This window comes from Suillus subalutaceus (assembly GCF_016647625.1).
Source record: "Suillus subalutaceus strain FC151 chromosome Unknown DFJ58scaffold_20, whole genome shotgun sequence".
NCBI classification, from domain to species: Eukaryota; Fungi; Basidiomycota; class Agaricomycetes; order Boletales; family Suillaceae; genus Suillus; species Suillus subalutaceus.
Genome location: NW_024540269.1, coordinates 240,036 through 266,051, shown reverse-complemented (window position 1 = coordinate 266,051; position 26,016 = coordinate 240,036). Strand labels below are relative to the sequence as shown.

At 48.5% G+C, this 26,016-nt stretch overlaps 6 protein-coding genes across 6 annotated transcripts; 5 read left to right on the top strand and 1 right to left on the bottom strand.

Annotated features, from left to right (window-relative positions):
• The first annotated feature begins 264 nt into the window (after positions 1-264).
• On the top strand, positions 265-2,548 carry DFJ58DRAFT_771944 (uncharacterized protein). Its single transcript, XM_041389187.1, has 9 exons — positions 265-395; positions 446-521; positions 569-672; positions 729-1,029; positions 1,108-1,237; positions 1,269-1,349; positions 1,400-1,609; positions 1,660-2,027; positions 2,085-2,548. Exons 2-9 carry the CDS (start codon positions 463-465, stop codon positions 2,305-2,307), a joined length of 1,476 nt encoding a protein of 491 aa, XP_041247322.1. The 5' UTR covers positions 265-395; positions 446-462; the 3' UTR covers positions 2,308-2,548.
• A 1,707-nt stretch (positions 2,549-4,255) lies between these two features.
• Positions 4,256-6,100, top strand: DFJ58DRAFT_699398 (uncharacterized protein; the record flags this gene model as incomplete). The annotated part of the gene is made up of 6 exons (XM_041383550.1): positions 4,256-4,951; positions 5,001-5,180; positions 5,237-5,364; positions 5,418-5,509; positions 5,569-5,835; positions 5,892-6,100. The coding sequence occupies exons 1-6, from the start codon at positions 4,475-4,477 to the stop codon at positions 6,098-6,100; spliced, it is 1,353 nt and encodes a 450-aa protein (XP_041247321.1). The 5' UTR covers positions 4,256-4,474.
• Positions 6,101-7,643: 1,543 nt separating this feature from the next.
• DFJ58DRAFT_771934 (Cys/Met metabolism PLP-dependent enzyme-domain-containing protein) lies at positions 7,644-9,653 on the top strand. The gene is given in 14 exon segments (XM_041389186.1): positions 7,644-7,723; positions 7,776-7,890; positions 7,941-7,966; positions 8,020-8,062; positions 8,112-8,239; positions 8,291-8,309; positions 8,368-8,386; positions 8,435-8,589; positions 8,641-8,737; positions 8,790-8,855; positions 8,910-9,144; positions 9,192-9,489; positions 9,537-9,621; positions 9,634-9,653. 13 exon segments carry the CDS (start codon positions 7,707-7,709, stop codon positions 9,606-9,608), a joined length of 1,290 nt encoding a protein of 429 aa, XP_041247320.1. The 5' UTR covers positions 7,644-7,706; the 3' UTR covers positions 9,609-9,621; positions 9,634-9,653.
• A 437-nt stretch (positions 9,654-10,090) lies between these two features.
• On the bottom strand, positions 10,091-13,157 carry DFJ58DRAFT_771933 (uncharacterized protein). The gene is made up of 13 exons (XM_041389185.1): positions 13,029-13,157; positions 12,920-12,925; positions 12,806-12,894; positions 12,641-12,746; positions 12,535-12,590; positions 12,404-12,481; positions 12,279-12,349; positions 12,092-12,166; positions 11,705-11,780; positions 11,192-11,646; positions 10,976-11,141; positions 10,813-10,913; positions 10,091-10,751 (listed from the first exon to the last, which is right to left on the bottom strand). Exons 2-13 carry the CDS (start codon positions 12,921-12,923, stop codon positions 10,346-10,348), a joined length of 1,683 nt encoding a protein of 560 aa, XP_041247319.1. The 5' UTR covers positions 12,924-12,925; positions 13,029-13,157; the 3' UTR covers positions 10,091-10,345.
• Positions 13,158-13,919: 762 nt separating this feature from the next.
• DFJ58DRAFT_771927 (beta-tubulin) lies at positions 13,920-16,305 on the top strand. Its single transcript, XM_041389184.1, has 10 exons — positions 13,920-14,006; positions 14,146-14,179; positions 14,242-14,257; positions 14,320-14,583; positions 14,650-14,730; positions 14,782-14,930; positions 14,983-15,211; positions 15,265-15,428; positions 15,482-15,766; positions 15,824-16,305. Exons 2-10 carry the CDS (start codon positions 14,147-14,149, stop codon positions 15,941-15,943), a joined length of 1,341 nt encoding a protein of 446 aa, XP_041247318.1. The 5' UTR covers positions 13,920-14,006; position 14,146; the 3' UTR covers positions 15,944-16,305.
• A 2,391-nt stretch (positions 16,306-18,696) lies between these two features.
• Positions 18,697-25,884, top strand: DFJ58DRAFT_838734 (uncharacterized protein; the record flags this gene model as incomplete). Its single annotated transcript, XM_041392478.1, has 13 exons — positions 18,697-18,880; positions 18,964-20,437; positions 20,460-20,817; positions 20,873-21,061; positions 21,115-21,447; positions 21,503-21,681; positions 21,739-22,567; positions 22,609-22,770; positions 22,796-23,272; positions 23,327-25,228; positions 25,275-25,677; positions 25,731-25,801; positions 25,849-25,884. The coding sequence occupies 13 exons, from the start codon at positions 18,697-18,699 to the stop codon at positions 25,882-25,884; spliced, it is 6,597 nt and encodes a 2,198-aa protein (XP_041247317.1).
• Between the last annotated feature and the right edge of the window lie 132 nt (positions 25,885-26,016).

The window sequence follows — 26,016 nt, the reverse complement described above, 5'->3', positions numbered from 1 at the left end:
TATTTACAACCACATATGCCCTTGATGCCGGCTGAAGATGGTGACGGTGACGATGACGATGTGTTTTCTACGCTATGAAAAATGATGTATAGGTCCTGTGTTGACATACAAGCTCACTGGACTGCTCAATAAAAGAGTGAGCAATGAAAACGAGAAGAAGAAAGAATAACTTATAGGGGTGTTACGAAGGTTCAGGAGTATGTATCACGTGATTCTTTGGTGATTCTTTGGTGACCGTCTTTGTTGATTGATCCCTTTGTGTCGCCTTGCCAGTATTTATGCCAATGTTTTTAAATCGAAGGCCTTCTATCCTTGTTGGAATTTCGAAGGTTGCAAACGCTCAGTACGCTTTGTAAATTCCCACCGTGCACAGACCCTCGAAGTTCAAGGACAAGGTATATTTGAATTATCTGTCGACCCGTCCCCTCATCATTGGCTTGTATAGATTGTATATATATATGCATGGAGCCAGAAACATATTACTATCAGATTGGTGGCTTCCGAGCTCATTCTGATGGATGGTGAGCGCCCCGCATTGAGTAATCGCGTCCGCCCAACGGTTCTCCAGGTTTCAGATGTACGACGACAAACCAACGATAGATGCTATTGCGAATTACGAGGGTCCTGAACTCAGGCCTGGAGGCCCTGGCGCACCTATCGAGTTGGTCTTAGGTACTAGCATATTCTGAATTTTCGTGTCGCACATCGACTTATATTGCACACTACAGGAATTCTGCATAATGGTGCTTCATACGTCCTCATGACATCTCATCAAATGTGGGCATTCGTCCGGAAGCACCACTTGAGGCCTTCTCCTAAGAGACCGTGGAAAGTGGACGAATTCGCTTCGCTATCCCCGATTTATTTTGCTACAAAGGGTGACCTTCAGGACAAGCTCAAGACCTACAAGGTGAAATCCCAAAAGAACAAAAAGGATAAGTGGGACAACAGCCCTGCCAACCGAGGGTTTTTTCAACTTGGGGATAGGGGCGCTCCGGGCAATCCACGGGCAGACTTTGAGACCCAAAGGTTCGGTGGGGTCATGCCACAGATTTGATTGGTGACTGACCGTTTTAAAGAGTTCTATATCGGTTTGTTTACGAAAAGCGCCACTCCGGGAGCCCTTGGGCTAATCAATCCGCCTTGGGCTGGCGCAATCAGAGTGATCTCGATAGTCGTAAACACGTGGCACAAGGATAGACGTAGCGAACGTTTTGACAATCCCAGCATCATCGATGTCGGATGGACAGATGTGATGATGCCGGGAGTACTTGGAATCTAGACGAGTAACAGAAACCGTACACATAAAGATGAAAGGACTCGCACTGAAAAACGAGGAACAGAATGCGGTACCGCTGTTTACCTACATCCATATGTGTTATCTGACAGTTTTTCTCAGCCTTTCGAGCATGGGACCACCAGCCAAGATGGCACGGTGGATATGCTTTACTCGGATATACGAAGGCTTTTCACACACGACTCCGCCAATGTTCCGCTTGTATTACTAGTTCACGATGAGGAGATGGTGCGCGGAGTGCTTGCACGTTCCGGAATTGATGTCGGGTCATTTACCTCCGTTGCTGCGCTGTTCCAGCGTGGTCAACATCAGGTAGCACGTCTCTTTGCATCACCAGGGATCGATCTTAATTATACATACAGAAACTACCGCGCCGAAGGTCCTCCAGATCACCTTCCCCGCGACGCTTGAACGGTGGCGCGTCTCATTTCTCACGTGACTATGAACGACGCTGGAAATACGAACCCGACAATGATATCAAACCCTTTCCTGTGAATCAAGAGGGCCAATCATCATCATCATCCGTACGCATCAAAGAAGATGACAAGAAACTGGGACCGTCACAACAAGATGGTGCCATTCCCCTCCCAGCTGGATGTATCGTAAACGTGCAGAAAATGGTCAGGACTTTAATGCGGGTTGCTCAAACTGGCCCTAGCGTGCAGGCGACAGCGCAACGCATGAATATACCAGCAAACCCACGTCTCCCGTGTGCAGGCAATGAATGCCAGTAGGTGTCCAGCTCGCATGACCGCCTTTCAACAGATTTCATTCATGCATAATCTAGCTTACTCTTGAACATGTGGATTTCAATGATAGAGGGACGTGCAATCGACGAGCAATGGATGGACCGCTTAGCGCACCCAATTCAGCCTCCTTCACCAACCATAGATCCAGTGGAGGTCGGTACAGACGAGGACGTCGACCCGAATGACTATATACCCCCGTCGATGAGAAATACCGGCGGAACGACTGCCCAAGAGGATAACTGGTCCGACGACGATTGGTAGAAGTGATATTGGGCATTCCCACTAAGTTTGTCTTTCTTCTTGCTTGCGTGGATAGCTGATTTTTGCTATCACGAGCTATCGAGCATCCTATAATATGAAATGGACAACGGACCGCGATGTATAACACACTTGTCGTGACAATACGTTGTAGAAGCGTCATCAATTGGGTGCTCAACTTCGTTAACGCTCTGAACTTCTTCAGTCCTTTTCAACTCTTCGAGAGCTGCAAATTCAGCAGCGATTGTCGTCAGGCGAGATACTCTCTGGACCAGCAAGAAGGACATCTGCATCGAAAGCGCAGGTGCCCACACGAAGGATGCTTCAAGATCCTGTGAAGTCTCAACAGCAATGCCAACATCTTCACCGAGCGTGCATGTGATAATGTCGACGACGGATGGACTTCCCAGCCTCCGCGGCTTTTACGGCGCTGTAGTGTCGAAGGTCTGCACGAATTTTTCCGAGTGTTTCAAATGTGTCAATTGAGATATTACACCGTCGCACGGATTGTGTTGTGCTGAGATCAGAGAATGTGCGTTCTACATCACCTGCATGCCCTACAAATGAGAGGATAGTCACAGCAAAGGCTATGAGTAGGTGAATTCGGTGCAGACCTTTCATTGTGGCGTCTACGTCCTGCTCCGCTTCCTCAGGTGGTCTCACGGCCGCCTGCAACGCACTGTGTATCCCACTCATGCAATACAGCGCTCGCAGCATGTCGATGCTCTCATTCAACCGTGTCCTTGCTCTTGGCTCTCAGTTGGTATACGACACCGGACGGTGTGTTTTATTTATTCCTATTTCTAACTATTTTACGTACAGTACCCACGGGTACGGGTACGGGTGCGGGTATTACAGTGGTAGCCAGAGTAAACGATTATGAAGCGATTCTGCGTGTGATTACGAGACGATTCAAAATTCGAAGATCGCATGAAAATCGCCATCCACTTTGAACACCCCGCAGCGAGAACGGATTCTCAACGCGATTCTGGTTGGATTCGTAAATAGGTATGTATACTAAAACTGGCAGTTCCTAAGGTGAGTTATACATATGTTTTATCTGTTTTCTGATATATTTCACGCACTTGATATTATTGATCATGGTTAGTGCTGGGGCAGAACTATTTGCGGGCAATTGTGCCGGCACAACCGGTAGAAGTGGCAGAACCGCCACTTCTGTCACTTGGCAAGACTATCAAGGCGCTGCAGAGCTGTCCGTACGACAGTATGTCACTAGGAAACACCATTAGAAGACACCAGCATGTCCACATCCCACTGTCCGTCGTTGTGTGAGGTTCGTTTCCATCACTCAGCAACTACATCGTAGATGACTGGCTGGGTGCTGGTGTGCATGTGTGCATGACGTCGATGAATTGGCCTGACATTAGCCACGGCCTTCTGATGACTATGGCAATGAAAATTTGCTCAAATCTTTGCTTTTGAAAGTCTACTGTGAGATTGCAGCGATGCTACGGACACTAAGTGGCTGACTAAGCTACAGTGCTACGGGCCTAGCTGCTACTCTGCCCGGGTCCCCTACTTCAACGTGGGCAGCATGGGGAACAATAATCTATGAAAGAATGATTGCAAGTGCCTTCAAAGTATTCTACTCTACAGTTAAGGAAGTGCAGTTGCTGGTGAAGAAGGTTATTAGAACATCTTTCGCTGTGATCCCCTGACATTCTGCCGGATTCTGCCAGCGGAGTTCTACCATAGGCAGAACACCGGCTGGCAGAATGGCCAGCAGACTTCTACCCACAACTCATATGATAAATGGTTGCGCTTTTTTTGCCTCTTTTACGAGTACTTTTTTTGAGCTTTCCGAGTCAACGAAGATGCTTGTCGGACGCCTTTTCGGCCCCTTTGGGTGCCATGCTGCTCGAGTGCGGAGAGGGTGCTCAGGTGCTTGCTTGCGGGATAAGTCTGTTTAATTAGACATTTCTATTTTAAAATAAGAGGGGTACAGCTAAGATCCGATTCAGAATCGCGTGAAGCGCCTCCAGAGGCGCTTCAACGATTCAGCACGATTCGACATCAAATCCGATTCTCAGCGTCCAAAATCGTTTTCTGAATCGCAGGCTGAATCACCTCAAAATCGTCCACTCTGACTACCACTTCGCGCGGGTACAACCAATTGTCGATTCTCACTGGGCATTAACCCTTTGAAACGATGAGCACAACTGCAACCGTTACAATGACCGCTCTTCCCTCTAAATCTACAATCAAGCTCGTTCCTGGTCAATCTCATGCCGAAGCATCATCATCTCAGGCCCAGAATCAGCCCTCAAAGTCTCAAAAGCAGATGACCAAAGCGGAGAGACGCGAGCAACAAGAGCGTCAGAGAGCTGCAAAAGCTGCTACTAAAGCAGCTGGTCCCCAACCTAGCGGATCTAATCAGAATTCTGCTCAGGCGAAGAAAGGTGGAAAGGGTCCTGATGGAAAACCGACAAAGGAGACAAAAGAAACCACATCTGATGACTCTGCTCGTGGTTTGCGGATATTCTCCCATTTTGGACTCCCCAAACCCCCTGGCCCTAGCAAAGGAGATATACATCCCGCTATCATCCGCCTCGGATTGCAATTTTCGGAGTTCAAGATTGCAGGGGCAAACGCGCGTTGTATTGCGACCCTGACTGCATTCAAAACTGTATGTCGCGATCGTCCTGGTCTACCAAATATTGCTGACATTTATCAAGGTGATACAAGACTATGTCACTCCTCCTAACAATACACTCTCGAGGCATCTCTTGACACATCTTTCGCCTCAAATCACTCATCTTGTTTCTGCTCGTCCCATGTCGGTAACTATGGGCAATGCCATCCGGGAGCTCAAATTAGAGATCAGTGGATCGGATATCGACCTTCCGGAGCAGGACGTTCGTGTCAATTATTCCTCGCTGTCACACGTAGCACTCATTCAAATATTCTTCAGGCGAAAAATCTCCTTTGTCAAAAGATAGATGATTATATCAGTGAACGAATTACCATAGCGGATCAAGTCATCCAAGAGACTGCAGGGACCAAGATTAAAGACGGAGACGTCATTCTGACGTATGCTCGGTAACAAGCTCTACGCTTCTCCCGTTGTCGTTCGCTGATAGCTATTTGCCTAGATCTTCAGTTGTGGAGCAAGTTCTGGTCGGTGCGTGGGATGATAGGAAGCAATTCTCGGTTGTCGTCGTCGATTCCCGGCCAATGCTAGAGGGTAAGAGGCCCTATTATTACAGTCCCGTTTGTAATCTCATGCTGTCGCCTACGGAATAGGCAAGAAGCTTCTCTCCGTACTTTCTGCCATGGGTATCCCCTGCACTTATCTCCTTCTGCCATCCATTGGATCTGTCATCACAGAGGTGTCGACAGTCTTAGTGGGCGCTCATTCCCTACATTCGAACGGCGCTGTATTTTCCCGTGCAGGCACGGCCCTCGTAGCTATGATGGCAAAACAACACAGTGTCCCTGTCGTCGTTTGCTGCGAGACATACAAGTTTGCGGAAACAATCCAGCTAGATAGTTTTACCAAGAACGAGCTCGGTATGTTCCCCCGTAGTCGTTGTCTTTCATCTCGATCTAATATTATGATCCTGTAGCACCGGCTGGCGATATATTTTCGTCCTTCCCCCTCACTCGGTCAAAAGATACGCTCACCCTCAACAAACAGCCCAATCTAGAGATCCTCAATCCGCTCTACGACCTGACACCTCCTTCCAGTATCACAGCAGTCGTGACAGAAGTTGGAGTTATTCCGCCAAACTCCATCAGCTCGATTCCACTCGCGCTCGGTCGCACTACACTGTAACATACCGCACCCGTCGACGACGCGCAATGTTCAAACTTTAACCTAGCTGCTCTGAGTCATCAGGAGGCACCATTTCATCACAGATCATTGAATTCATAGAGTGGTGTCGCATACGCTGTGACTAGGTCGACTGGGGTGAGTGTGGGAGTGATTCGAATACGAGCTAAGACTTGAAGACGGTCGAGGTGGTGGGTGTTGCTTATTCCATTCTCGTTCACGCTCGAGGTAGCGGTCTCTGTCAAGCTCAGCCATCCTATCACGATCTGGAGATCATTAAAGCGATGTGAAGTATAAGGAAATGATCGCTTACGATCCACCTGTGAGCTCACGAAACCTGACCATGAGCTCCGATTATCATCAAAACTCCGAAGCGACGCAACGCTACCCCTTCTATGCAGACTGCTATCGCTGCTGCTCCGTTAGAAAGGGAGAGGGCGACGTCCAAGGCATCTCTTGAGAGTGGCGTCGGTGGAACTCCAATGAGTGTTGGTGATGCAGCTCAGGGGTAACAGAACGTGATGGTGCTTTAGGACGGGTCCACTATGGTCAGAACTTTGATGCGGGTTGCTCAAACTGGACCTAGCGTGCAGGCGACAGCGCAACGCATAAACATACCAGCAAACCCACGTCTCCCGTGTGCAGGCAATGAATGCCAGTAGGTGTCCAGCTCGCATGACCGCCTCTCAACAGATTTCATTCATGCACAAACTAGCTTGCTCTTGAACATGTGGATTTCAATGATAGAGGGACGTGCAATCGACGAACAATGGATTGACCGCTTAGCGCACCCAATTCAGCCTCCTTCACCAACCATAGATCCAGTGGAGGTCGGTACGGACGAGGACGTCGACCCGAATGACTATATACCCCCGTTGATGAGAAATACCGGCGGAACGACTGCCCAAGAGGATAACTAGTCCAACGACGATTAGTAGAAGTCATATTAGGCATTCCTGCTAAGTTTGTCGTTCTTGCTTGCGTGGATAGCTGATTTTTGCTATCACGAGCTATCGAGCATCCTATAATATGAAATAGACAACGGACCGCGACGTCGCGTCACCCACTGCCTAAGTGGAACTTCGTGGCGTTGTGAACCGATTAGTTGCATGCCATATTGACTCCTGGGCACCGCTGGCAGACAGTCTCTCCTTGTAGTTTCTATATATAGTAATTATAATCTCATGCCAGGCCAAAGCCGTCACCAGGCGCCCGGCTCATGGCCTGAAGCCGGGCCGTGCACACACAACTACAACTTGAAGGAGAGAGTATGGGCAGAATTCTGGGTGACCAGAACTTCCCATTGATAGTCGATCGGTCCGTGGTTCTCCGACTGTTTAGCTCTAGTGATTCAAATAAACATTAAATTACCTCTCACAGCTGTCCAGGACGTCTTCTCCGAATGTCCCGAAGAGCCGCCTCGGACATGGAATGATTGGACTCGTGATCACAATAGTAGTACTGGTAATACTCGCGTGAGTGGTCCTCAGTCCTATCTGTGATTCTGACACTCTGTATTGATACACTGTTTTTATTATCATGTTAAATAGCAAGGCAATCGGAGTCTGCACCCAAATCCACTTATCTCCCGTTCCAATATTAAATTGTAATGGCTCAAGCCAGCAAGTGAGTGGCATGTCTCGTTCGAAGGTCTTTCGTGGTTAACTTTTGGTCAAAGACCGCAGGAATTCGAGACGCTGCAGTTGCACGCTGGTCAGGTTCCTGATCCTACCACCAATGCTCGTGCAGTTCCTATTTACGCCTCCACGAGCTTCGTCTTTAACGACTATAACGTTCGTCACTTTGTACAAAGATTCGATTTAGGGGCTTATCATAACTTCAGCATGGCGCAGACCTTTTTGACCCGAAGTCAGTTTCATTGAGGATGACAAGCGAATTGAAATTAATGGAGCATCCTGCAGGGCTTTTGGACACAATTATTCTCGTATTGGGAACCCCACTGTCGTACGTTATTCTTTCATCGATACTGCCTAAGTACTTCCTATCCATGTAGGATGTGTTCGAGAGTCGAATTGCTGCCCTTGAAGGTGGCGTTGCGGCTATCGCAACGTGCTCCGGTCAATCTGCACAATTCCTTGCGATTTCCACCATAGCCAGTGCAGGTGACAACATCGTTTCAACGTAAGACCTAGTCGTTCAAGTCCAGAACCCCGATTGACATCTTGGCAACAGATCATATATCCAAGGAGGGGTAAGTGTATCATTTTTGAGAATTCAGGGATCATTTTAACTGACGAGGTCACCTGAAGACATACAACCAGTTCAAAGGTTCGTTTGTCAGCGTCTTACCAGTATCATGACCCATGCGATGTGCAGCATCCTTCAGAAAGCTTGGTATCGATGTAAAGTTCGTGAATGGCGATGATCCAGCACTTTTCGCGCCAGCAATCGATGAGAACACGAAGGCAATTTTCGTCGAGAGCATTGGTAACCCGAAGTACAACGTTGCGCCAATTTCCGAGCTGGCAAAAGTGTGCATATTAATCACTGCCAATGGACCGCTGCTCATGTAAACTCGATAGGTTGCACATGATCATGGCATCCCCTTAATCGTGGACAACACGTTTGGAATGGGAGGATACCTCATCAAACCCATCGATTTGGGCGCAGACATTGTTTGTGAGCACATCCCTCACTTAGGTGATCCGCAGCTCATATGTATGGTCATCAGTGCACAGTGCAACCAAGTGGATTGGAGGTCATGGAACGACGATCGCAGGTGTTGTCATCGACTCGGGTGCGTTTACTTCACGATCGCTTTCCATTTGCATATCTCATTTTTCTCTATCAGGAAAATTCGATTGGGCACGCTCCGGCAAGTTCCCGTCGTTCACTTCCCCCTCCGAGGCATATCATGGCATGGTCTTTAGCGAAACATTTGGTGCTACCGCTTTCGCTATCAAGCTTCGCGTCGAGCTCCTCCGTCCAGCCTTGAACCCATTCGCTGCGTTCTTGCTCATTCAGGGTATTGAGACGCTTAGCTTGAGGGCTCAGAGGCACTCCGAAAACGCTTTGGCGCTTGCTCAGTAAGTTGTCATGTACTGATCCACAGGCAAAATTTTACTGTTCTTAGGTGGCTGTCAAAACACGAAAAGGTCGCATGGGTCTCCTATCTCGGCCTAGAGAGTCACCCCTATCACCAGAGAGCGAAGAAGCTTCTCCGCCCAAATGCATTCGGTGGTGTCCTCAACTTCGGCGTCAAGGGCAATATTAGTGTGGCAAGCACGGTTGTTGACAGCCTGAAACTAGCTAGTAATCTTGCAAATGTCGGTGATGCCAAGACCCTTGTCATCCACCCTGCGTCGACGACGAACCACCAGCTCAGTGATGAGGAGCGGCTGTCTTCGGGGGTCACGAATGATCTGATCCGGGTGCGTGATTTTTTTGATGGAGAAGTTTTGACTGATTGTTTGTCCAGGTGTCTGTGGGCATCGAACACATCAATGATATCATTGCGGACTTTGAGCAGGCTTTGAGGCACGTATCTTGATTTTCAAGAAGGAAATGGATGTGTAATGGTACTATTCCCTACATAACGCGCAAGGCCGCTCGCAGCAGAGCCCGCTACGGTCGCATTATGCAATCACCCTCGAACTTCATTTCTCTGCGGTTTATACTTACTAGGGTTTGGCATTGTCGTCGGCGTTTTGCCATCAGAGAACTGGTGGACAAGTTACATAGAATGATATGGATAGCAATATATAGTACACAATCACAAGCATCAGCAAAATTCTGCCATGGATCATCACATAGTCATGTTTGATCTTATATAGGAATGAAGTTGCAGCGTGCAAGTAGGCGCGACAGAACTATGGTGGTATTACAAGGAAGGGGAAGTCTCTGTCAAAATGATCGTTTGTTGCTCGGCTGTGGGTTTCCTGATGCTCAAGGATCACTGACTGTTAGATTCAAGGCGAATCCTATGTGCACAATCTCAACCACCTCACGGCTCCGTGGTTGAGGCAGAGGCAGTTTTCGAGGCACGAGGTTGCATTAATACTTTGGTCTGTCACCAGATCACACTCTCGATCGAGGACACAGCATCGTTATGATGCCGAATTAGTACATACGTGTTTTTAATGGGGTGGAGGGGAAAGGGGTGTTAGTCAGATTAAATAAAGGATAGTCCATGCAAACATAACGGTAAATGGCACGTAAATGGCGTATAATTCGTATCAAAACCAGCCCACATAGGAGGCAGGATAGCATGCAAAGCAAACCCTTCCATCAAGGACTTTCAGGTTCAAGCTTTTCCTTGAAGGATGCGCGCGACAACGGAGTGAGGTTATCCACCCCCACCATCACGCCATACCCCCTTTTACCGCCCAACAGCGCTGTATTGTCAGAGGTATTAACAACGCCAAAGTCTTCTTCCGCGACTATGGCACCCGTTCGTTTATCAAGACGGAAGGTGAGACCGGTGAGGTTGCTCTTCATGCGCGATACATCATCATAGGGCAGAAGGAGATCGCCGAAGCCAGAACGTGATGTGAGGGATACGATGGCTGCGATCGAGCCAGGTGGACTGGTCAACCAAAGATTTCTGCGAGAGCGCTTGTGCAGGATGTGAACGATAAGGGATGAAATTCCGATGCAAATGAATAACACGGAAAGTAGGTGTGCTGGTAGAGTTCTGAGAAGGTGGAGGAGATTGTCAGAGGTGAGATGATGATTATGGTGGGGGTAATGCGTACTCGACGAATAACCTTGGGATATCTGATGTCAGCTGGGCAGAGATAGTCGTATTGTCTGGCAGGAAATAGATGGTTTGCGCGGCAATGGAAAGATATTGTGTCTGAATGCGACAAAAAAAATCATTCGGTCACTTGAGTTTTTCGAATGGTGTAGTTCCCTCACATAGACCTTCTTTGTGGCATTGACGAATCCATAAGGATCATCGAATACGGATTGTGGACCGTCCGGTTGTTGCGAAGCGAAGGAATATATAGCTCCTGGAATACCTGAGTTGATGGCGAGAATCCTGGCGGTAATGTACGAGTTGTTGCTCGCATCAAACATGACCCTGAATACACTCGCTAAGGCAGTTGGTGACAAAAAGAGCATTAGACTCACCCATTGAATGCTTGGCCGTTCAAAGGGTTGCCTGTAACGTTATTGGTATACTCGAAAGGCTCTACAATTGTACAGTCTCCCATAGATCCATCATTGAGATCCATCGAGGTTGTGACTATAAAAATGGCAATACTCGGTTGGCAGAAAACGGCAGTCCCTAGTGCGTCTCCGTTATCAGACAAATGATAATACCAGAAAATGACGGGCTGAAAGTTTTGATCCTGATACGAGGGTGCACACGTCGACGCTGCTGTCACAGAGAATTGGTCGGGACCATCGTTAGGGTTAAGACTGAGACTGGCGTTACAGGTAGTCGAAAAGGTAGCCGATAATACAAAATCTGAGCTGGTGAGATTGGTAGTCGTGAAAGAAGTTGGGTTTATGCAGTTGACGTGCGTTTGAACAGCAGTGGTGTTTACGGCTAGGGTTCCATTCAGAATAGAGCCTGCAGGGGCCTGCAGAGCACACATATTTGAATGATTTTATGTAATCCTAAAGAAGTGGACAGCATACTGTGAATGGAGCAGCAGACCATCCGCCATTAACGAATGGTGGATCTTGAAGGTTACTGTATACTAGGGAGTTTGACCTAGTTCAGTCTAGCGCATGCTGTTAGAGCAGGCGTCCCTACCTGCAGCATTTGCATACTGTTTAATATGTCAGTGAAGTATCGCGATTGATCTCGAAAATCTTACCCCTGCAGAAGCGAGAAATGAAGTAAGTTGACTGATAGAAGGCGAAAGCCCGATGCTGCGGATACTTGTTGCGGTGGCAGCTTTATATCAACATGTTTAGTCTAAGCAGACAGCAACAAGGAACTAGCTGAATAATATTACCTGATGTGTAGGGTACCTGTGGTACTTGAAATAGGGATCCGGCTAGCGGCTGCATGAATATGACAGAAAGGCAGTGAGTGTCGATACATTGATTAACCAATGTCGGTGCTTGAGGGAATAGTATAAGGTGGTTAGGCGACTGGGTAATAAGTCAACATAGATCATCAGCATGGTTGTAAGTGACTGATTCATACTTGAGTGCGATCTATTGTAGGATAGTCACCGTCATTACACCTTCGTTTATAACTTACGAAGTGCTTACATAGTCTAGTAGAATACTGCGTGCTGCAGGTGCTTTGCCCTCGGATAGCGTGACATATGGCTAAGGCCCTTGCAATGAGCATGGAAGGCAAATAATATAGACGATCGTGCTAACCTGGTACCATCTGAGCATCCAGTCTGCTACAGCCCAGAAATACGCAAGTGGGACTACCAGCAAGGTCGGAACAAACGACTGTTACGAGCTGATGAATAAAGATGTGTTGGTGATCATATAGTGGGTGTTACCGTTAGGAATGAAGTTGATACGAAGGTGATCACATTCTTCTCAGGTACTGAGAAGCCTAGAGAAGTGTCATCGGGCACACTGTGAGGAAGCGGTAGGCGTGCGTACCATTGCATATATCTGATATATGCAGAGCTATCTCAAGTGCAATGCCCAGACATATCATAAGCAGAGCAATGCTTCCAACGATGTAAATGTTCAAAACGATAGGCTCCTAGATTCCACTCATACTTGTCAAAGGGGTATTCTATAACAAAGGAGCGAGGTACTGACATAACGCCTGGGCCGGTGCACTTCTGTACCAGGTGTCGGGATGTTGTGGACAGAGTCTCGGAAACGTTGCGAACGTGGAGAAATAGTGTCTGACGTTGGCGTTGCGGATGCCACTCATGTCTGGGGGGAAAGCAAGATCACGAAGCGTCACCGTTTGTCAGTCAATATGTATTATGCATAGGGTAGTCCGGCATAGCCTTGACTCCGAGTCAGGGTCACTAACCTAACTAAACCACAGCTTCCTCAAGCGTGCAATTGGAAATTTGATGGCGGGCGAGTTCGGCAGTGTCTGGCGACGCTTGAATCGCTCTTTTAAGGAGCTTCACTCAGTCAGTGAAGTCGTGGCTGTGAGTAGAAGAAATTGACATATTGTGCCTTACACCAGTGACTACTCCGTTGGGCCCGGGGTCGCTGCCGAATTTGAGAACCAATCATGTTCCCTGTAACATCTTTCATTGAACTGTAATTTTCTCTGGCACAGGTAATGGATGACAAGTTCGCTGGCCTCAATGCAGGCTCGTGGCATCAAGCAACTTGTCTGCTTCACAGAGTCACACAAGTCGGTGATTGATAGGAAAAAGCATCCTGGATTCCTTACGTATGGGGAAGGAAGAGTGGCCTCGTGGGGTGTTTTCGGCGGCACGTTTCTGGATAATGGAGTGTCAGTGGCTCAGATGAGTATCGGAAAGCTGTGCGTCGTAATCTTGAAATTCGCGCTGACTCAAGATTCAAGCAGCCTGGGGCCCAAACGGCTTAGCTTGCCTCGAAAGGTATACATAATTATGCTCGCTCTTAAGTACAATATCTGCAGGCTATCGCATCATGGCATGTACACGCTGCACGCTACAGGCCCTATGTCGTACACGATAGCACTGAAATAATACGTCATTAAATTCGCCTATCGATAATTCAACGATGGGCTATTGCAATCTGTCCAACGTACCATTCAATGCAAAGTGCTCCTCACTTGGCTCAACAAGATTACAGAAATACGCCCCGGAGCGTATCAAACAAGTCTTGATTGAATGGTGACAAGGCAAAATTCGTGGTTGAACGTGGTGTTGAAGCGCCCGCCACTGAAATTTGTCGCCGCTTGAAAAATAAGCGGGCAACCCTTGACCCGACTTTCCAAAGCCTCGTTTTTGACTGCACCACAATTTGTGTCCATCCTTTCAACGACTCTTTTGCCCTAATCCCTAACGTACGTGTCTATATACTTTCCGTATCTTTCAGGTCATTGGGTTCGCGTATGTTCGTGCTTGGGCGCGTCTGTCGCGACCTTCGCGTTTTCTGAGTCAACCAATCTCGTGTTTATTTATCGCTAACTTGTCACGTTTCAGCATGCGTGAAATCGTCCACATCCAGACCGGCCAGGTGTGTTTCAGTGTTTCTAATTTCATCTCAATCCATCCGTGTTAACATTTCTTTGATACTAGTGCGGTAACCAAATTGGTACGACCACAAGACTCGCGCGATTGTCCAATGTTCTCATCTCATCGTGATTTGATACACAGGTGCTAAGTTCTGGGAGGTGGTTTCTGATGAGCATGGCATTGAGCGGGATGGTCTCTACAAGGGAACCAATGATATGCAACTCGAGCGTATCTCGGTTTACTACAATGAAATCGGGTCAAACAAATACGTTCCTCGTGCAGTTTTGGTTGATCTTGAGCCAGGAACCATGGACTCTGTCCGCTCGGGGCCTCTAGGTGGTCTCTTCCGTCCTGACAACTTCATCTTTGGACAGAGTGGTGCTGGTAACAACTGGGCCAAAGGACGTAAGTGTTCTGTCGTGTCGCTCCAACCGATCGTGGTTTCAACCTCTTTGTCTCAATAACACACAGACTACACGGAGGGTGCGGAGTTGGTCGACTCCGTTCTTGACGTTGTTCGCAAGGAGGCTGAGGGCACTGATTGCCTACAGGGCAAGTAATTTTTGTTTGTTTTAGCACCGCTTTCCATTAACATAAGTGCAGGTTTCCAGATCACCCACTCACTCGGTGGTGGAACTGGTGCTGGTATGGGAACACTCTTGATGTCCAAGATCAGAGAAGAGTACCCCGATCGGATGATGTGCACATACTCTGTCGTGCCTAGTCCCGCCGTCTCGGACACGGTTGTTGAGGTCAGTCTCTTTCTCCAGGTTCCACGCGTTTTTGAAGTTCACGACCATATAGCCTTATAATGCAACACTCTCTGTTCACCAACTTGTAGAGAATTCAGACGAGACTTTCTGTATCGATAACGAGGCCCTTTACGACATTTGCTTCAGAACGCTCAAGCTCTCCACGCCCACTTATGGCGACCTGAACCACCTCGTTTCCTTTGTCATGTCCGGTATCACTACTTGCTTACGTTTCCCTGGTCAACTCAACTCTGACCTGCGTAAACTTGCTGTCAACATGGGTTCGTCGCTATCCTCAATATTCCTCGCTTTTGCTTAATATATTCATCCGCAGTTCCTTTCCCCCGTCTCCACTTCTTCATGACCGGATTCGCTCCATTAACCGCCCGCGGTAGTCAGCAGTACCGCGCTGTCACTGTCCCCGAGCTTACTCAACAAATGTTCGATGCAAAGAACATGATGGCTGCGTCAGACCCAAGACATGGTCGCTACCTCACCGTATGCATGGGTGTATGTCTTTGGGACTTGCGCTGATACTCTCTTACGTTCAGGTTGCCGCTGTGTTCCGTGGTAAAGTATCGATGAAGGAGGTCGAGGAACAGATGCAGAACGTTCAGAACAAGAACTCTGCGTATTTCGTGGAGTGGATTCCTAACAATGTGCTTTCTGCACAATGTGACATCCCTCCCCGCGGAGTTAAGATGGCGGTTACTTTCTTGGGTAACTCGACAGCTATTCAAGAACTGTTCAAGCGTGTCAGCGACCACTTCACTGCTATGTTCAAGCGCAAGGCCTTCTTGCATTGGTACACGCAAGAAGGTATGGATGAAATGGAGGTATGTACATGCAGTCTATCTTGCGATTGGCTGATCTGATCGAATGCTATCTTTCAGTTCACCGAGGCCGAGTCAAACATGCAGGACTTGATCGCTGAATACCAACAATACCAAGACGCAACAGTCGAGGAAGAGGCCGAGTACGAGGAGGAGGTTCCCGTCGATGATGAGCCGTAGATCAAAATCATGGTGACCCACTGTTACGATTCCTACGTCACCTATGTTCCCCTTCACGACCAAAACTTAGGTATTCCTCTATTGGTGTTCTCTTGGGCAGATGCCTCGTTCCTTTTGTTAATTTCACTTTATCGCTACCCTAGCCAGCATCGCGTTCATCTCATTTTTCTTTTCTGTCGTCCACCGCCGGAGCAATACATTTCATCGGAAACTGAAGTATACCCTTATCAGTTGGTGATCAGTGTAACTTGCCAGAGTGCCATGAGAGTCTTGGCTCTTGGCTCTCGTTCAACGTAGGTCAACTGTTCCCACTGTTAGGTCTGCAATCCACAAAGGGCCGTCGAAACCTCTTTTTTTTCAAATTGAGCTACAAGTTGGAATTGCAACCTGACTGGAACCGACTACTCTGCCCAACACACTTTTATTCGACTCCCCGCTTGATCGGGCTTGCAGGCTCGGCCGCATGCTTGAGTCCACTGGTCATCGTATACTCGGATTATGTTGATTTATGCCGCAACTGACGCCGGTCATGACAACACTAGTAGCAAACGAAATTGAGAACTGCACAGACAATTCTGTGCTTCTTAGTCTTGCCAACCCCTACTAGGTTCACCTTATTCTTTCGTCCCTTACTACATACTACGATGCAGACAATTTCTTTTATATACTTCAAGGACAGCTACTTCCACAGAGGCAAGGTCCCGACTGACCCTGCAACAGGCTCGAAGATTCACTGAGAGTATGATTTCCTTTTTTGCAACCAACACCTGTTCTCGACATGCTGTATGGGTTGCCATACGCCGTTTTGCAGGTTTCAACCTCGCCGACGAACTCGATCGTCCTAAAATCCATCCACTTCAAAACGTATTGACTTTGATGGAGAACTGGCATGACCTTCACACATGGTTGGAAGCAACAGTGCGTTGCGTGATTTGAATATGGCAACGAATGGATGACCGGTAGACGCTACTATTTACTGGCAGGCTACGAGACTTGTAACATGGACTAAGGATTCATCGTAATCGATATCACGCTCAAAACTTCTGATGTGCTCCTGGTTTATTCCTACTAAGTCTGCGATCTTGCGCTTGGAGCAAATCATTTTTCCGGAGCAGGAAGGTTCTTCAATGAGGTGTCTTCAGAAATTATTCAGTCAAGATCGGACGACAAGTTATCTGCAGAAGCGTTGCATCATGCTTCGAGTCAGAACACTCCAGACGCTTGGTTATCTAATACATTAGTGTGTTAAAAGCAGTCCGCGCTTGCATCCCTTGTTCTTCTGTCCGTCCCTATGTTTCGTTTCCTTCGATAATCGATGGAGGGTAGTAGAGGCCGACAAGAGCACATGAATACAGCGCTCTTTGATTGGTGCATCAGATTGCCAGAACCTTGATAGGTCGTACGGGGAGTTAACAGTTCTAAAGTAGACAAAGTGACTTCTCGCCGATCAGTGGAAACGTGCACAATACGCACGTTGATCAGGAAGTCACTCGAGACTGTATTTTACGCACGAGCGTCGTAGACATCAAGGATGAATATGCCATGTCTTTTTCAAATACGCGTCATGCATGGGGATAAATCGTACATTGCCCCCGGAGAGGACTGTAATGCCATTGCTGAGAATCGTATACATGCTAGTCGCCAGTTGTAGGAAAACGCACGGGACTAGAATTGGGTTCGATAACCCGTTATGGATAACGCAGGATATTGTAATGGTGCAGAAATGACGAGACGCAGGGAGACGCAAGAATCACAAGTCATCGCCACGCATGACACTTGTGTCCAGCAGCGCTCACTGCATTCATCACCAATATCCTTGATAGCGGCTCATTGATTATCTGAAGTGCAAGTGGGGCTTTTTATCTTGGCACGAAGATAATTGGATGAATTGCTCGTGGTCCTGGTGTGTTGGTCAATGGAAAACATCATTGGCACCAGAAACAAGTGTTATCTCGCCTTTACTGCGGCCGTGCTTCTTGCACAGGCAGATTCCAGCAGAGTTAGACCAACATAACAGCGCTAAGAGGATGACCATTCCGAGGGGTCCGAATGCCACTGAACATTATGCCCATGAGTAGGGTGCGCCACGATGATGTTGGTACTATTTAGCCGCAGGTCGTACGAAGCATCCACGTTCACAAGGAGCTTCACGGCGGGGATGAGCTGCGCGGCAGTTACCGACTGGCAACAAATGAATCCGCTGTAGAAGAAAGGAAGCTAATTCGCCGTGAATAGGTGGAATATGAATATATGACTTGTGGGATTCATGCACATGGCTGTCCAGCGTGCAGCTGGTGTGTCAGTGCGCGAGTAGTCGCCACATCGGTAATCCAATGACACGGATAGCTGCAAACCAATGATCAAACATCCGCACTTTGAAAAAAAGAACATCTACACTCACGATCGTTTATGGCAAGGTGAGTTCACACTCAACCTACACGCTACTCCGTATGTGCCACTGACTCATCTCTAGCACGGTTGGGACACGACTCACGAGAGCTCAGCTTGAAAGGTTGCTGACAGCTGTGCTGGCGCTGCTCTGGATTTGGGTCGCCTACCATATATGGGTTCCGGATTCAAACATTGGATGATCGAGGCAATCTTTTTCATCTTTTTCTTCTCTTCTTCTCTCTTCACCGAAACACCCTTTTAAAAGTCTTTGGGTGAAGGGAAAAGAAGAGTTCGCTTAGATCTCTCGTCACCCAAATTTATCACCCATTTACTGTCTACAGTCCAGTTTGCATTTTTACAAGATGCCTGCAGACGACCTTCGACCCGTTTTTGCTCGCTCTCAGAGCAATTCTAGCTTTCCGGCTCCTCCGGTCACGTTCTCCCCATTGAATGACGATGATGATGTTATGTCTTCGAACGAGGCCGTCTTGGAACTCAACGATGGCTCTGCGTTTAGAGGTATCAGCTTCGGGGCGGAAGAAAAAAGTGTTGCAGGCGAATGCGTCTTTCAGACTGGTGGAGTTTACTTCCATCATCTAATGTTATGTTGTTAATCTATTGTGTTTCAGGTATGGTCGGGTACACAGAATCCTTAACCGATCCTTCATACGAAGGCCAGATCCTTGTCCTCACCTATCCGCTAATCGGAAATTATGGCGTTCCCGAACGCCCCAAAAACGACGTTGATCTCCCTTCGGAGTTCGAGTCATCCCGCATCCATATTGCTGCCCTCGTAGTTGGCTCATATACTGAGGACTACAGCCACTACTTGGCAAATTCTTCACTTGGAGCTTGGTTGAAAGAAAACAATATCCCTGCCATTTGTGGTGTAGACACACGCGCCCTCACCAAGAAGATACGGGAGAAAGGTTCCATGTTAGCCAGAGTGTTGGCGCGAAAGTCAGATGCCCCTCCCCGCCGCTTGCAGCCTCTTATTCCGGAGTCACGTTCGGTCTCACGTTCATCCTCGCCGCCACCTTCGGAGGACTACATTGATATCCCGTGGCATGATCCCAACTCTGATAATCTTGTCGCTGCAGTATCATTATCGGCTCCTCGACTTTTCAAACCTACAGGCCAACCTCGTCTTCACCCAAACGGACGTGTCCTTCGCGTTGTCGCTGTGGATGTGGGCATGAAGTACAATCAGGTTCGATGCTTCACTAAGCGTGGAGTGGAACTCAAGGTTGTTCCTTGGGATTACGACTTCATAAACGAAGCCGAGCCATATGACGGACTGTTCATATCAAACGGTCCAGGTGATCCTGTGACAATCATGTCCACTGTCAAGCGAATTGCTCAAGCAATGGAGAAAGGCAACCGCCCTATCTTCGGTATCTGCCTTGGGCACCAATTGCTCGCTCTCGCTGCGGGAGCTACTACCTCAAAAATGAAATACGGCAACCGCGGACATAATATCCCATGCACTCACGCACTGTCCGGAAGGTGCTACATAACGTCTCAAAACCATGGTTTCCAGGTCGACACAGATACCCTCCCTCAGGGATGGAAAGAGCTTTTCCGCAACGCCAATGACGGTAGTAACGAAGGCATCTATTGCGAAGACAAACCATTTTTCTCCGTACAATTCCATCCAGAATCTACTCCTGGCCCTCGTGATACGGAATTCCTTTTCGACGACTTCATCCGGATTATCGTGGATTGTGTCAACACGAACACCTTGGTGCCCATATCGTTCCCGGGCAGACGCAAGGAAGACAATGATCAAATGTTCCCTCGCGCCAATGTCCAAAAGGTTCTCATTCTTGGCTCCGGTGGATTGTCCATCGGGCAGGCAGGCGAGTTTGATTACTCAGGCTCGCAGGCTATCAAGGCGCTCAAGGAGGAAGGCATTTACACTATTCTCGTCAACCCTAACATTGCCACCATCGCTACTTCCAAGGGTCTCGCGGACAAGGTATATTTCCTTCCGGTGACACCCGATTTCGTGCGCAAAATCATCAAGTATGAGAAACCAGATGGTATCTACGTGACGTTTGGTGGACAGACCGCCCTTAATGTCGGCATTAAACTCAAAGATGAGTTTGCGGCTCTTGGAGTACAGGTTCTTGGTACCCCCCATCGAGACTATCATCACGACAGAGGATAGGCAATTATTTGCCCAAGCGATGGAGGACATCGGGGAACGTTGTGCTCAGTCTGCCACAGCTACCACTCCAGATGAAGCAGCTGTCGCAGCGCGTGAGATCGGCTTCCCGGTCATTGTTCGTGCTGCATACGCTCTGGGTGGTTTGGGATCTGGCTTCGCCCAGGATGAAGCCCAGCTTCGCGCTCTATGTAGCAAGGCATTTGCGACTAGCCCTCAGGTACTCGTGGAAAAGAGCATGAAAGGTTGGAAAGAGATCGAATACGAGGTTGTCCGCGATTGTCGCGATAATTGCATAACTGTTTGTAATATGGAGGTAAACGTCACTTTTCGCTGAACCGCCCATGCATGATCTCATGGTGCCATACTAGAATTTTGATCCCCTCGGTATACACACTGGAGACTCCATTGTGATCGCTCCCTCCCAAACGCTGTCTGACTCCGACTACAACATGCTCCGAACAACTGCGATTAACGTCATTCGCCATCTTGGTGTTGTTGGCGAGTGTAATATCCAGTACGCTCTGAATCCGACATCGAAGGAGTACTGCATCATTGAGGTTGGTTTAACATCTTGACCAACATGACATGCATTGTACTAACATTTAAATAGGTCAATGCACGTCTGTCGCGATCGTCAGCGCTAGCCTCAAAAGCTACTGGCTATCCCCTTGCGTTTATTGCCGCTAAGCTCGGTCTGGGTGTCCCGTTGAACGAAATCAAGAACTCCGTGACGAAAGTAACTAGCGCTTGTTTTGAGCCGAGCTTGGACTACGTTGTCGTCAAGATACCACGTTGGGACCTCAAGAAATTCAACCGGGTCAGCCGGCTTCTTAGCAGCAGCATGAAGAGCGTCGGTGAAGTCATGAGCATTGGTAGAACTTTCGAAGAGACCTTCCAGAAGGCGATACGGGCGATCGACGATCAGTTCCTTGGATTTGCGAAGGTATGTAAGAGCAGCCTTTGTCATTTCATTGAGATTAAACATCCTGTTTCATAAGAATGACTTTGTGGATGACATTGACGAGGAACTGGTCAATCCCACTGACAAGCGCATATTCGCCATCTCAAATGCATTCCATCGGGGCTATAGCGTCGACAAGATCTGGCAGATGACTAACATCGACAAATGGTTCCTAACGAAACTTCAACACATTCATCGCATGGAGAAGCGCTTGTCGTACGTAGACTCCCCTGGATCTTCGATATTTTTCTAACGAATACACTACAACTACAGAGAGCAATCCATTACTTCTGTCAGTAACAGAATCATCCTCCAAGCGAAGCAGCTTGGCTTCTCCGATCGCCTGTTAGCCAGTTGTTTGGGTTCAACGGAGTTAGCTGTCCGAAGGCTTCGTCAAGAAATTGGTATCGCCCCATTCGTCAAGCAAATAGACACCGTCGCAGCCGAGTTCCCTGCAGTGACGAATTACCTCTACACTACGTATAACGCTATCGAACACGACGTCGAGTTTAATGATCGTGGTGTCGTGGTCATTGGCTCGGGTGTTTACCGCATTGGCTCCTCAGTCGAATTCGACTGGTGCGCGGTCAGGGCTATCAGAACGCTTCGTGAACAAGGCCTCCCGACGATCATGGTCAACTACAACCCGGAAACAGTTAGCACTGATTACGACGAAGCTGATCGCCTTTACTTCGAGAATATCAGCTTGGAGACCATTCTTGATATCTATGATACAGAGCGTTCGCGCGGCGTCATCTTGTCGATGGGTGGCCAGACCCCAAACAATATTGCCCTTCCCCTCTATCGTCAGAACGTAAAAATCTACGGGACTTCTCCCGAGATGATCGACACCGCCGAGAATCGCTTCAAATTCTCTAGGTTACTCGACGAGATTGGCGTTGACCAGCCTCGGTGGAAGGAACTGACTAGTTTCCAGGAGGCTCTCGCCTTTTGTGATTCAGTGGGGTACCCTGTCCTCGTCCGTCCTTCCTACGTCCTTTCAGGGGCGGCCATGAACGTCGTCTCAACTGGTGACGATTTGGCCAACTATCTGACACAAGCAACCTGCTGTCTCTCGCGAACACCCGGTCGTCATCACGAAGTACATCGAGCAAGCGAAGGAGATAGAGATGGATGCTGTAGGCGAAGGACGGTCAGATGGTCATGCATTTTATCTCGGAGCACGTTGAGAATGCTGGTGTGCACTCTGGTGACGCCACTCTCATCCACCCACCACAAGATCTTGATCCCGCTACCGTTCGTCAAATTGAGGAAGCCACTGCCAAGATCGGAAACGCTCTCAATGTGACTGGGACCCTTCAACATCCAGTTCATAGCTAAGAACAATGAGATCAAGGTGATCGAGTGCAATCTACGAGCGGCGCGGTCTTTCCCCTTCGTTTCCAAAGTCACCGGCATTGACGCTATTGAGATGGCCACCAAGGTCATGCTTGGATTGCCGGTGGAGAGCTACCCCGATCCTGGTCTTCCTCCAGACTATGTTGGAGTCAAGGTCCCTCAGTTTAGCTTCAGTCGGCTCTCTGGAGCAGACCCTGTACTTGGCGTGGAAATGGCCTCTACTGGAGAAGTCGCTTGCTTCGGGCGTGATAAGTATGAGGCATACCTCAAGGCTTTAATCTCCACTGGCATTGTGCCGCCAAAGAAGAATATCCTGCTTTCTATTGGGAGCTATCGGGAGAAATTGGAAATTCTGCCGTCAGTGCAGAAGCTCCACGCTGCCGGATACAACATTTTCGCAACATCCGGTACTGCCGACTTCTTGACAGAACATAACGTTCCTTGCAAAGTAAGTTCGATCAAGCTTCGAAGTGTTTCTAAAGTTCTATCGTGTCTCGCATAGTACCTGGAAAGCCTTCCGGAAGATAGCAACGACAAACAGAAGTCCGAATATTCGCTCACGCAGCACTTGGCCAACAATCTGATCGACATGTACATCAACCTCCCGTCAAAGAACAATTATCGCCGCCCCGCAAGCTACGCCAGTAAAGGGTACCGCACGCGGCGTATGGCAGTTGACTTTGCAATTCCGCTCATAACGAACGTCAAAAACGCAAAATTACTTGCAGAAGCACTTGTTCGCAAGCTTCCGTTGGATGTATCGAGTATCGATTCCAAATCCTCGTATCTAACGCATGCATTCCCCGGGCTTGTTAACATTTCCGCGTTCTTACCCCGCCTCACCGAGCCAGGAGCCGATGACTTCGAGCAAGCTACTAGGGCTTCTATCAGTGCAGGTTTTACTACCTCACTCGTTCTGCCAGTCGGAGTTGATAGTGCCATCACCGATGCTTCTTTACTTGAGCAGGTTCATGCCACAGCTGCAGGGAGCGCACGCTGCAACTACGCCCTCAGCATTGCTGGGAAAGATAGTAATGCCCGGGCTCTTGACGAGGAAGTCAGAGCGGACGTGAAGTCGTTGTACATCTCATTCCATGGGAACTTCGCCTCTCCTCAAATTTCCACCGTCGCTGCCAACTTCGCCTCGTGGCCCCAAAACAAGACAATCGTGACTGATGCTCGTGGCTCAAACCTTGCATCAGTGCTTCTACTGGCATCTCTTCACAACCGCAGCGTTCATATCACCGACGTCAGGAACAAAGATGATTTGCTTCTCATCTCGCTCAGCAAGGAAAAACATCTCAAGGTTACTTGTGATGTTTCAGTCTTCGCCTTATTCTTCACACGGGAACAATATTCTCAACCCACCTCGTTGCCATCAGCGCAGGATCAGGAGGCACTGTGGAAGAACCTTGATGTAATCGATGCGTTCTCAGTTGGGATGCTTCCTCATCAACTTGCGACGGAACTTCAAGAGTCGGCTTCTGCGTGGTCCGGAACGGAGGAAACACTACCCCTGTTGCTTACCGCCGTTACTAGTGGTCGACTCACTCTTGAGGATATTCGTGTGCGCCTTCACGATAACCCGATTCGTATCTTCGGTCTTCCTGAACAAACGACAACTCACGTGGAAGTTGTCCTAGGGCGGCGAGCTCAGCATCAGAACCACAGCACGTGTTGGTCTCCTTTGCAGAAGGGTTCCGTCACTGGGTCACTGCACAGAGTAGTTGTCCATGGAAAAACCTTATTCCTTGATGGTGAACTCTCTGTTTTACCGCTAGGGAAAGATGTATCCAGTGCGACAATCGTGCATGCTGCTGGAGAGCGGCAACCAGGCGTGCCTCTGGCGAAACCACAGCTTGTTTCTGGGCCTTCTGCCGCTAGGGTGCCTGATGGCTCTATCCCTCCCCATCAGACGGCTTTGCCACCGTCTGCCAGTGGTCCTGCCGGTTCAGGTATCAGTGTACCACCGGTTGTTGTTCACGGTCGTCATCCGGCATTCCATCGTCGTCATATACTTTCTGTGAAGCAATTCACCCAACGCGATATGTATGACCTCTTCTCCTTGGCCCATGAAATGCAACTTCAGGTCGAGCGCAATGGGACACTAGACGTTTTGAAGGGCAAAGTTCTTTGCACCCTTTTCTACGAACCGTCCACCCGTACAAGCACTTCTTTCGATGCGGCCATGAAACGCTGTGGAGGCGAAGTGATTCAAGTTAACGTAGACACTTCATCGGTGAAGAAGGGAGAGACGCTGGCCGATACCGTTCGCACAGTAGGGTCTTATGCCGATGCTATTGTGATTAGGCACCCCGATGTCGGCAGTGCCCAACTCGCCGCTAAATATTCCCCTGTGCCTGTTCTGAATGCTGGCGATGGCATAGGAGAGCATCCTAGTCAGGTAAGGGCTCGAAATCTGGAGGAGTCCGAATTTTAACACATCATAGGCTCTTCTCGACATTTATACCATTCGATCCGAGCTGGGAACTGTCAATGGCAAAACGGTCACCATCATAGGAGATCTGAAGAATGGGCGCACAGTTCATAGCCTGGTTACTCTACTCTGTCACTACTCAGTCCGTCTGAACTTCGTCGCGCCTCCAGCGCTTGCGATGCCCGCAAAGGTGGTCGCTGTTGCGCGGAAGGCGGGTATATTTGTGCAGCAGCTGGAATCGCTCGAGGAGGTCTTGCCTGATACCGACGTTCTCTACGTAACCAGAGTGCAACGAGAGAGGTTCAAGAATGAATTGGAGTGGCAAGCGGTCAAGGACTCTTATCGGATTGACCACGCCCTTCTTTCTCGCGCCAAAGAAGATATGATTGTAATGCACCCGTTGCCTAGAGTGAATGGTGAGATCCTCGATGCCTTTCGTAGTCGTCGGACTAAGCATCTATGTTTACAGAAATCGATCCCGAAGTCGATTTCGACTCCCGACGCGCCGCTTACTTCCGTCAAATGCGTTACGGACTTTTCGTCAGTCATCTTTCCCTTTGACACGCTCGCTCTGACCTTTCTTTTAGGTTCGGATGGCCCTTCTTGCCAGCGTGATGGGCTAAAAGTCAATCAAAATGTTGTATGATCAGCAATCTGCGATTAGGGATGAACTTTTGGGAAACCTGTATTGCTATCCATATGTCGCTGAGCAATTTCGTTGTAGACAATTATATTCTCATTTGATACCTCAATTG